General features: G+C 36.5%; 1 protein-coding gene across 2 annotated transcripts in view; it reads right to left on the bottom strand.

Annotated features, from left to right (window-relative positions):
• The window catches only part of LOC107689132 (UDP-N-acetylglucosamine--peptide N-acetylglucosaminyltransferase 110 kDa subunit-like), a 15,141-nt gene extending 4,137 nt beyond the window's left edge, over positions 1-11,004 (bottom strand). The window contains exons 1-6 of one of the 2 annotated variants that reach the window (XM_016487039.1): positions 10,805-11,004; positions 10,609-10,725; positions 10,354-10,518; positions 9,243-9,290; positions 8,867-9,019; positions 6,087-6,339 (exon numbers count right to left, since the gene is read on the bottom strand). In XM_016487039.1, the coding sequence (XP_016342525.1) occupies positions 6,087-6,339; positions 8,867-9,019; positions 9,243-9,290; positions 10,354-10,518; positions 10,609-10,725; positions 10,805-10,972 (904 nt within the window). In that variant the 5' untranslated portion in view covers positions 10,973-11,004. The remainder of the gene's footprint in view (positions 1-6,086; positions 6,340-8,866; positions 9,020-9,242; positions 9,291-10,353; positions 10,519-10,608; positions 10,726-10,804) is intronic. The other variant, XM_016487040.1, reaches the window with a different exon arrangement.
• Between the last annotated feature and the right edge of the window lie 222 nt (positions 11,005-11,226).

The following is an 11,226-nucleotide window of genomic DNA, read 5'->3' as shown; positions in this document are numbered from 1 at the left end:
TCCAATACTGATACTCGTGCGTTTTATTTTGCAACTGTTTACATTAACTTAAGACAAAACCGACAGTACTTTCTCAATTTGGTACTTGCAGTACACGCTTTGGATGTGACTGAGCGCACGCCCCTCTGGAGAGCTCGAGTACCGAATGGCTTAAAAAGACGTGAAAATAATACATTTTTGTGACGATGCAACAATGACCGATCAGGCAATTGACAATTCTGTCAACTGTCCTGAAACGCGAGCTAAAGTCTTCTATCGCAGCGTGCAGCAGCTCTAGATGTGTCAATGTGAAGTGAAATGTGACCCGGTACAGCTGAATCACCTACGCTGTTTTCATCTGATGGTTTGTGTGGATTTATTTACTCATCTAACCTACACACTATATTGAATAAAGGTTTTGCAGTAATTTCCCTCATTTTAAAGTCGAAAGCTGCGGGAATGAGTAATGCGATGTATGCGCAATCCCGCAACGAAATTCAGGATCTGATTAAACATAATTCTATTATACAGAGAATTGTGAAATAGATTTTCATGACTTTTCAAAAACTTTCGAGTATTTACTTTTAACATAACTTTCTAGGCCTGGAAATTGCTGTTTAATGACTTTTCCAGGTTTTTCATGACCGTACGAACCCTAATGTGATGATCAGGTGCGATTATCTAAATCACTACACGCTATATTGAATAAAGGTTTTGCAGTAATTTCCCTCATTTTAAAGTCGAAAGCTGCGGGAATGAGTAATGTGATGTATGCGCAATCCCGCAACGAAATTCAGGATCTGATTAAACATAATTCTATTATACAGAGAATTGTGAAATAGATTTTCATGACTTTTCAAAAACTTTTTGAGTTTATTTATTTTTACAAAACTTTCTAGGCCTGGAAATTGTTGTTCAATGACTTTTCCAGATTTTTTATGACTGTACGAACCCTAATGTGATGATCGGGTGCGGTTATCTAAATCAGACAAAAATACAGGTGCGGGCGGTTGGCGGGTGGATAATTTATTTGAAGCTGCGGATTCGGGTGACGTTTTAGCTCATCAGCGCATCACTAATCTGCCGGTATCGATCACCGATACTGATCTTCAAATCCAAACATTGTCACTGAAAATGCTTTTTCAGCATTGTGATTTTTTTTACACCGTACAGTAATACAATCTTTCACAGACATGCTTAAACACAAATATAAGCAACACATTATTCAATGCTTTTTACTTTTGCATTTACTTCTAGATTTATATATTAAGTTGCTCAAGCAAGTGGCAAAACATTTAAACTACTTTTCTTACGTTATCACAAACTTACCATTGACAGAAATAGTCAGCTCTACTGCCTTTTCTTTTGCATTTAAATCTTTATTACAAGCAATCCTGCGGTTTATAAAGAACTTTGTTTTCCTACCTGCCATCTATTATTGCCTTGTTTATCTAAAAGTGCTCTTCTGCAAACAATGCACGGTTACTTTAATTCAGCGCTTGCAGCGCAGCAATAGACTCAGTGCAGAAACGATCTCTGCACTGCTGCAGACGCACCGCCCCCGAACGCACTGCCAGACTGCAATGGTGTGCAGTGTGCACGCTTTAATCCATTAACATGAGCGCGGAAAAAATACACACCACATTCGCACTGCAATCGGAGTAATGTGAACCTGGCGTTATATGCGTGCGCTGCAAGTGTGCGTGAGCACACGGTCTTCAGGAGCGCTGAATGGTTAAACACACTGGCAAGAATGAAAAAGTAATGCAATTTATAAACTTTAGTGACGATGTGACACTGCCTCGATTGTGCAAGTGACAATTCCTGTCAACTGTGCAGCGTGTAGCTTGCTTATAGACAGACGTGATGGGGTGATTTGAAGACATTTGCGTATTTTGAGAGATCGCGCGCGGTCATTCACTCTCGCTGTTTGTGAAATTATGTCTCACACAAGGTTTACAAATTACTTTAGAAGTTATTTAGTGAAGAAATAAGAGTACCTCACCTTCAGCATTATAATTATTTCACCCGCGCCGGACAGAGACTGAGACGGTGCCACTGCATGTCGTGCCAAACCTCTCACGGCAGGCGCGTCATCAGCTTGAGCTCGGTTTTTTGAGATCGGCCTTTTTAGAGACCGCCGATCAATAATCCCAAAGCAATTATCGGCCGATAGTGATCGGTAGCCGATCAATCGGAGCACCCCTACTACTTACAATAGCGTTTTAAATACAAAACCCGGACAAATGCCTTGAAATATATCATCTGATCGATGTCTTGAGGTGTGGTAGCCGTAGTATAAGCAGAATAATTGACTTCAGTCTGTTGAATTCTTAGAAAATAATGCACACCCGACATTATTTTCTAAGAATTCAATGACCCGTCATCAATTATTCCTTACTTATTATCGTTTTTAGAACCAACTTTTATTTTGGTGAGTTGTAAAGATCTTTTGAGTTTCTGTTTTAATGGACCCTTTTCACAAGACTGTGACGACGTGTTTCAACGGTCATCAGCATTCATAAATCCTCAAAAGTTTTTTATATTTAGATTTTGTTTAAATGTATGTACATTTAAAACACTATACTTTGTATTATATCACCTTTACATGAAACTACAAAAAAAAATTGTTAATGCTAAAGCGAGGGTGTTTCTAATGCAGCGTCTATGGGAGAGACGGTAAATTTGACATCGTTCTCTCTTCTGACTGCCGTTATCAGTCTCTCTCAATTTGTTTCTTTTATTCGAAAGCCGTGAAAACACTATCGTTGAGATTTTCTTTTGCTATTTGAGCAAATGGGAATGCAAAAAAATATATTTGTGGTACTCTCCCATTCACTGCTGAGAAACCCGGAAATGTGAAAAAGGTCTATAAATATTACTTCAGTAAAAAAATTAATAAATACAAAGACAATTTCATCGGTCATAACTTCTGGAGATAAATAGTGCAAACACTGTGCGTGCGTGTCAAGCATGCTATCCAATTACTAAGTATACTAAATGGAGGATACTTTGAAAGGCTGTGAGTTCAGCTGTAGAGTCATCTGAACAAACCACTAACCCTAAGTATCAGCAATACCAATAGTTATTGCTTACAATTCACACTAATACAAAATAGGTTGATACCAGTGATGCACCAAAATCAATTTTTACTGAAACTAATGTTTCATTTAGCCAAAAACCAAAACCAAAATGTTTAGAGTTAGCCACACTATAACTGAAAGGCCATGAAAAGATCACTAAAAGAAAACTGAAATCTAAAAGATCTCAATTCATCAAAATGAAGATCAATTCAAATCAATATTGTTAGTCCAGGACTACTGTAGTTTGTTTACCTGCTGTAGCTTATCCACATTGTGTATACACAACAGACATTGACAGTCAAAGTATTTTTTTTTGGTCACCTGATATATTTACTTGACGTACCCCCTGAGATTTTAAGGTAACAAGTTAACAATTAAATCATTTGCATGTTCAAGGTTCTCTGACGTTGGATAATGGTCAAATGACATGCAAACAAATATTTTATCTTTTTAGTAAGTGTTTTATTGTTATTTAAAAATGATTTTTTTTATTTTACTTTATTTAATCAGCTTTCATTAAACTGGGAAATTTTGACAATGTAATGTTTAATGCACTTTGTGTGGTTTATAACAAAGAACGTATGTTTTTCTTTTATAGCAATAAGATTATATTTAAATCAATGTGATAAACAAGGTAGGTCAAAAGTAATCAAAAAGTAGTCTGATTATATTACCTAAAATGTGTAAATGTACACTAACGACTATTTTTATTTCGATTAATCTATCGACACGATTAATCTAAATGATTAATTTCCCACAAAAAATCAACAATTTTACTTAAGAATATTTTATTAAACCAAATGAAATCCAAATTTCTATGAAATCCTTTTTTTAAAGCAAAAGTGCAACATAAAGTGCAAGAAGCAAGTGTCCATCTCATAGTCCAAATCACTGAAATCAAAGTTCAGTATTATAGTGTAAGAATGACAACATGTCCACGTGTTCTAGTCTACTAATAATAAAATCATAATCAAAAAACACTTTTTAAAGCAGTATTTACCAGAAATATTATTTACCAGAATTTATTTAGGAGAAAAATGTAAATGTGCAGTATTTCTAAAAAAATAAAAACTATTTAACATTTTTTTTTTTTTTTTTTTATAAAATCAATTTTATTAGTTTTATTAATCGGATTTCATAGGGCCCTATAATTATAATAAATTTGTTTGTGGTAATAAAAATAGATGCAAGTTAACAATAGCCTTTAAAATTACTTAAAATACATATATAATTGCAACGAGGCAATAATAATTAGTTAAAATAAAGTATCAAAAGCAAGAAATCATATGGTTTTATTGAACAAAATTGTTAAAATACATAATGTATTAAACAATAGAGCTAATGTACATTACGCATTACAACAAAGGCCTGCAGAGGGCGCCAACGCAGTTCCTGTGGAACTACTGTGAACGGAGCCGCTGTGTGACGCATGTACTTAACCTACACGCATGTAAATAATTAAAGCGCATATACTGTATTAGAACTGCATCGCATATAATTATTTAATTAAATTGTAGCATTTGTGAACTCACAATTATGCTTAATTATGATTTTTAAATGGGTTTAATATATCATGCAGCCTTGAAAAAAAGTCTAATAATGTGTTTTATGGATTCTCGTCCATGAAATGCGCCACTTCCAGTATTTTGCCGGTTAGTCGACGCGAGCAAAATGAAGTCGAGGATTTTTAAAAATCGAATAGTCGAATAAAATCAACGAATCGCGACAGCCCTAAATGTAATGGATTACGTTACTAACTTTAACCGAAAATTGAGTGTTTACTGTTGTTCTTTTGCATTATTACAAACTATTTTTACTATTTAATACTGTAAAGCTGCTTTGACACTAGGGGTGGGCAATATGGCAAAAATGTCATATCACAATTTTTTTTTTTTTAGAAACATCACGATTCACGATTTTAATCACAATTCTTTGTCATGCTGGTTTACTATTTTAACCAAGTTGTCTGAGCATTACAGCCAATCTAATTTCCCTATTATAAAAACAAAACCTTTCAAGGTAACAAAGTTTTAAAGAATTAGGCCAAAGTGGGTGAAGATCAAAATCTTTGTCATTATTTTATCTTTGTTATTAAAAAATAAGAACAAAGATACACATTACAAATACACATAATATACAAATAAAACAAACAGTGTTTTATTTTCAAGTACAATAGGTGTATTTAGCAGTAGCATTCAAGAAACTGAATGAACAAATATCAAAATAAAACACTATATAGATTGATTCCTATTAAAGCAACTGTATTAAAGTTTTTCAGTCAAGAGTAGGCTAGTGAGTGATTTTTCTCTTTGTGTTTTGTTGTTTTATTAACATTAAAGGAATAGTTCACCCAAAAATATAAATTCTTTCATCTGTCTGTCAATTCTGTCATAGTATTTTATTTTTATACCATCATTCACTCACTCAAAAGTTGTTTTAAACCTGAATGAGTTTCTTTCTTCTGCTGAACATAAAAGCTATTTTGAAGAACATGGAAAATAGTATTCCACAGTCTTTTTTGCTCTCAGAAATAGCGCACGTCAGAAGAGCGCGCGAATTAAATGTTTAACTGGCAAGGCTTTAAAGTATATGCAAATAATGTACTTTTGTGATTGTGAATAAGTGCAGTGTCTCGTGAGAGCAACTCGACCGCTGAGTTAACACTGATGTGAATGTATGTGGCGTTGTACAGTATATTGAGATAGAGGCGTCAGAACTGCAGCTGATAGAATGTGCTCTGTAGCACGATACTACGATATTTCTCCAAAAGCAGATCGTCGAGACATTTTTATCGTCCACGATCAAAAATCGTCATATCCCACACCCCTATTTGACAATCTGTATTGTTAAAAGCGCTACACAAATAAAGGTGACTTGACAAACTACAATTTTCGTCATGTAATTTGGAATCAGTAACAGACTACAATTTGTAAGTAATCTACCTAGCACTGCTAGCTGATGCCTGTAAATTAAGAGGTGCAATATTTTTGACCATGTTTAGCGTGTGCTCCTAGCTTGTATTACCTGGCATAGTAACCATGGGGGTACCAGCCCACAGCACATCCATGCCTGTGGTGTGTCCGTTACAGAGCGGCGTGTCCAGGCACACATCAGCCAGCTGTCCACGTCGCACATGCTCCTCTTTGGGAGCCACGGGGGAGAAGATGATGCGAGAGGCAGGCAGGCCCAGGTTCTGAGCGTACTGTTGGATATTGGGCTCACCCACGGCCGGGAAGCGCAGCAGCCAAATCACACTGTTGGGCACACGCTTCAGGATCTACAGAACCGAGAGCACAGTGAGTAGAGCTGCCAGACAATCAGTTTCACAATGAGTACATGCTGTTGCCTTCAATGAACCCATTCAAAAATCGATGACTTTGATTTACTTCAACAATTTGAGTCATTACTAAAAATGTTTACAGAACTCTCTATTATGTGTAGGTAACTACAGCTGCTCACCTTATTTTAAGTGTAAATAAAAACAAAAATGATTCAATATTTCATTGTGTTCATTTTGTGAAACTGAACGGTTCTAAGAATAGTAAGGTAAGGAACGGTTTCGTCATATTTCCATTTGAGATTCGTTCAGCACGGCATGTAGTGAGAAGGGTTTGGTCTGACAGTGATTCAAAAGCAGCTTTTAAATCTACTTTGCAACAAAGGCTGTTTGGTTGAAAAAAATAATATTCTGAATTATTTTTATTAAAATAAATAAAACGGAATGACTAAATTTGAGATATACAATATAATTAGCTGAAATAAATTTTAAAAAGATTTAAAAAAAAAAGAAAAGATATTTTGAAGAATGTTGGTAACCAAACAGTTGCTACTGAATTTCACAGTATTTGTATCATACTATAGAAGTCAAAGGGGACCAGCAACTGTTTGGTTACCAGAAACATTCTTCAAAATCATTTTGTGTTCACCAGAAGAAAGAAATTCATACATGTTTGGAACAACACGAGGATGAGTAAATGAAGACAATTTTCATATTTGGTTGAATAATAAAAGCCCTTTAAAGCACGAGTTTGCTTATTTTTAACCAGCTTTGTATTGTTGTAATGCCAGTAGTATATGTAAATGTACATGTACTCTTTCTCTGTGTAACCTGGACCCAGATATCACCATTTGTTTGTCAGCAAAAGTCTACCGGATAACGAAAAATGCACCATTTTGCATTACCCGTGGGACTTTTGACAGATCAATGGTTTCTGTTAAAATTATAGATCGAACTTCTGCATTCTGTATTCCCGCCCAGACAGTGGGAATGACAAGAGTAAAGGCACCAGTGGTCGACCGATATATCGGCCGATATTTGGCATTTTTCAAATATCGGCATCGGCCGATAAGTTTTCCTGTTTGGCCGATGCGTTCGAGGCGGGACTTTTATTTTGACGGCGCTGAGAGCGGCAGCACCTGAACACACAGTGCTCACATTCTCTCTCTTGTTCGCTGTTGTCGTTAAAGGGGTCATATGATGCGATTTCAATTTTTCCTTTCTCTTTGGAGTGTTACAAGCTCTTGGTGCATAAAGAAGATCTGTAAAGTTGCAAAGACTAAAGTCTCAAATCCAAAGAGATATTCTTTATAGAAGTTAAGAGTCAACCATGCCTACCTAAAACGCCTCGTTCTAACATGCCCCCACAAGTCTATGTCACGATGTGGAAAGATTTGCATAACGCCGCCCCAAATGTTCATGCAAAGAAAGAAGGCGTAACTTTTATTCTCGCTGTAGTATTGTTGCCGCCGCCGCTCCATCACACGCTTGAGGTATTCGGCCAATCACAACGCACTGGATAGCTGGCCAATCAGAGCACACCTCGCTTTTCAGACCGATCAGCTTTGTAAATCGACGCGTTTCAGAAAGGCAGGGCATAGAGGAGAAACAATAATGTACAGTATGTGGAAAATAATGTGTTTTTTTAACCTTAAACCGCATAAACACATTTCATTACACCAAATACACAAAATAATGTTCTGTTTAGCAACATCATATGACCCCTTTAACGGTTCTGTCTAAATACGGATAGAATTTAGTAAAATTAATTTAGTAAAATTCGGATAGAAAAGCAAATACGCATTTATATAATTAAAAACAAATCTTTGAATGTCTAATTAACATCTAATTTCAAAAACCTTGCAAACTTGGTCGGATCCAGTTGTGAGCTCTTGTGAAGTGTGCATGTGACCTGCATGATCGCGTGTTCTCTGCGTGACGGTCGGTCCGTGTGAATTGAACGCGGACAGGGGGAGAGTTCAGCTCCACTGAGACACGCGATTGACAAACTTTAAACTCATGATTTTAAATTATGCTGCGCTTTATGCATTTGCCCACTGTCATATTCATGTCATTTTCACTGTGTGCTGTATGTAAAATGAGTGTTACCTTGGCTTTATTTGAAAAAATATGATTAATGCACACAAACTTCCCAGAATACTGAGTGACCTGTTGGTTACAGTGTTTACTTCCTTTTTAATTATATTTTTATTAAATATTTATTTATTTGTGAAAAATACTTTGTCATCTAAAGTATAAGTATGTTTATTTAACACATTTATTTATTTTTTATCAATTTTCAAATGATTTCAAATTTCTTAAATATGAATTAAAATAAATACAATTATATCGGCTTTATATCGGCCACCCTGCTTTCCAAGATATCGGCATCGGCTGTCAAAAAACCAATATCGGTCGACCACTAAAAGGCACCAAAATTAAAAGTGCATTATGGGTGTTGAAGTCCACAAAAGTCTGTTTTCTCTAGTCATGTAGAACTGATTAAAAAAAATAATGATATTCTTACATTGGCCCACATCTGCAGGGTGGGAGGGTCAATCTTATAGAGCTGGTTGAAGTTGCAATAGACAATAGAGTCTTCAGGGAGGCCATATTGCGAGCGGGTGGTCACCACGATTGTTCTGGGAACTTCTTCTCCTGTTGCTGCTTTGTTATTAATCTAAACAGAAAGATTTAAGAACAGATGAGTTAACAGTTTAGGTACTGAAAAGACAAGCATGTGCCCTATAACTGTCGCCCATCCCTAGAAGCCTTTCAACTTCTCCGCCACCATGTTTGTGCCACCTACAGCAGTGGTGTGAAGGCCCAAGTGTAGGGAAAAATGGCTATTGCACATTCTGTCTCAAAGCATGCTATTCTCATCCAGCTTGTGTGTGCCATACCTGCAAGGCTACAGTCCCAGATACTATAACCTCCTCCACTGTAAAAATCTGAAAAACAACAACATGTGGTAATACACTGGCTCTGCCTACTATAAAATTGTCTTTTTGCCAGATTTTCGAGATGATCGAAGGACGAAACTGAGGTCATCAGAATAATTTTCCACCACCAGTCTGAGAGAAATTAAGTCTCTCATGTGCAAATACAAATGGCACAAGAGCAAATACAGCCACATTCCGATAAAAACACCTTCACACTAGGGGTGTGCGATATTGACAAAAGATTACATCTCGATATTTTCTGGGATTTTATCAATAACGATAATTAGACGATATTTTGCTGAGTGTGTTATTGTGCTGGTACCTTTGTAAATATTTACATTTTCTGTCCCCATATCTTGAATTTTGTGATCATTCTAAATGCATTTTAATAGACTGAATCATGCAGTGAAAGAAAACACTCTAAATGCGCACACGCACTAGTCTAGACTTCACGTAAGTTAATGTATGCGTGCGCTCTGTAGGGATGTTTTGAATGGTTTTTGCAAAATACTCGATAATGTCAAATCGCACATCGTTAAAACAACAATTACGAAATTATCGCAGACAATATATATCCCACACCCCTACTTCACACCACTAAATCTCGATAAAGAATTACACGTTGTCGATTTGGGCATGACAGAGGTGTCACTGACCACAGAAGAATACTCAGAATTTGATCATTAATCAGAAACTGATATTGTGAGCGTGATTCATGTAAACACTTTAACCTAATATTCCAGTTAACAAACACTTAACCAATTATTCAATGGAATATTCATTTATATATGCACTTGTCCAAACAAAATTAAAAGAAATGTAAAACAGCGTGCATGTAACTCTCTTTCTCAGAATGAAGGCTTAACCAGAAAAATGATGTGCATGTAAATGTGGTCAAATATCCACCGATCTGTCATGCTAAGAAGGATGGACGGGACTAAATCCCAGTCTGAGAGCAAGCCAAGACCCCACAGCCAGGGAGAACCCGATTTTCAAAGCAGTCAAGTTAGTGAAATTGCAGTGAAATCATCTAAGTGAAGTCCAATGACTGAGGGCCTACGATGGGCCGTACCTGAGTGGTGGCCAGGCCGTTGCTGACCGTAAAGCCGTTGATGGTGACCTGGATCTGGCCCTGGTTGATCATGTTAATGATGGCCTCAGCGGCTGTGTTCATAGGGATGACGGGCATGGAGAGGGCACCGTTACTGTCAGTGGACTCTTGACCATCACATTCCATCTGAAAGTAGGAGAATAATGAGAAAGAAACATTAGCATGTCTGTTTAACAGGGTAATGGAATGCACTAAAGCAGTGATTTCTTCACAAACCTTCACAATTTTGATGTCTGGCAGGCTTTCCAGGAAGGCTTTCAGATCAATGCCATTCAGTACAATGCGATTGTCAAAAATATGGCCATTTGACTTGAAGTCTATCACCGCTTTTTTCTATTGGTTAAAAAAAGAAAACCATGAGCCTCATTCTCTGCTATAGATTTAAAAAATGTGATTAGAGACTCAAACTAGCCTTGAGGTGAGGGAACATATTGGCATGATCTCCAATGAAGAAAGTGTTCGGCATGTAGGCCATTTTCTCAGAGTACTGCTCTGCAACCTCAAAAGGAGACGTCTCCTTATCAGTGATAATGTAGTCCATGAACGGAGCTCCACTGGTGCCTGGGTATCCAAGCCACATGGCCTAGGGTAGATTGGAAAAAGTAACTTATTATTCAACTAGATCTTTATATATTATCTGAAGTGTATGCAACCACTTAAAAGTTGGGGTTCAGTAATATAATTTTTTATTTAAGAAATTACTAATTTTATTCAGCAAATCACATTAAAATAAAGCCATTTATGTTGGGGCTATCAGAAAAAAAAAATTCCGTTTCGAATATTCGTCAAATTTAAAAATAAAAATCCACATTTGAATGCAAAAACGTTGCATTC

Source organism: Sinocyclocheilus anshuiensis, unplaced genomic scaffold (genome assembly GCF_001515605.1).
Source record: "Sinocyclocheilus anshuiensis isolate Anshui unplaced genomic scaffold, SAMN03320099.WGS_v1.1 scaffold846, whole genome shotgun sequence".
NCBI classification, from domain to species: domain Eukaryota; kingdom Metazoa; phylum Chordata; class Actinopteri; order Cypriniformes; family Cyprinidae; genus Sinocyclocheilus; species Sinocyclocheilus anshuiensis.
The sequence above is the reverse complement of the archived record's forward strand: the minus strand, read 5'-3'. Positions and strand labels throughout refer to the sequence as shown.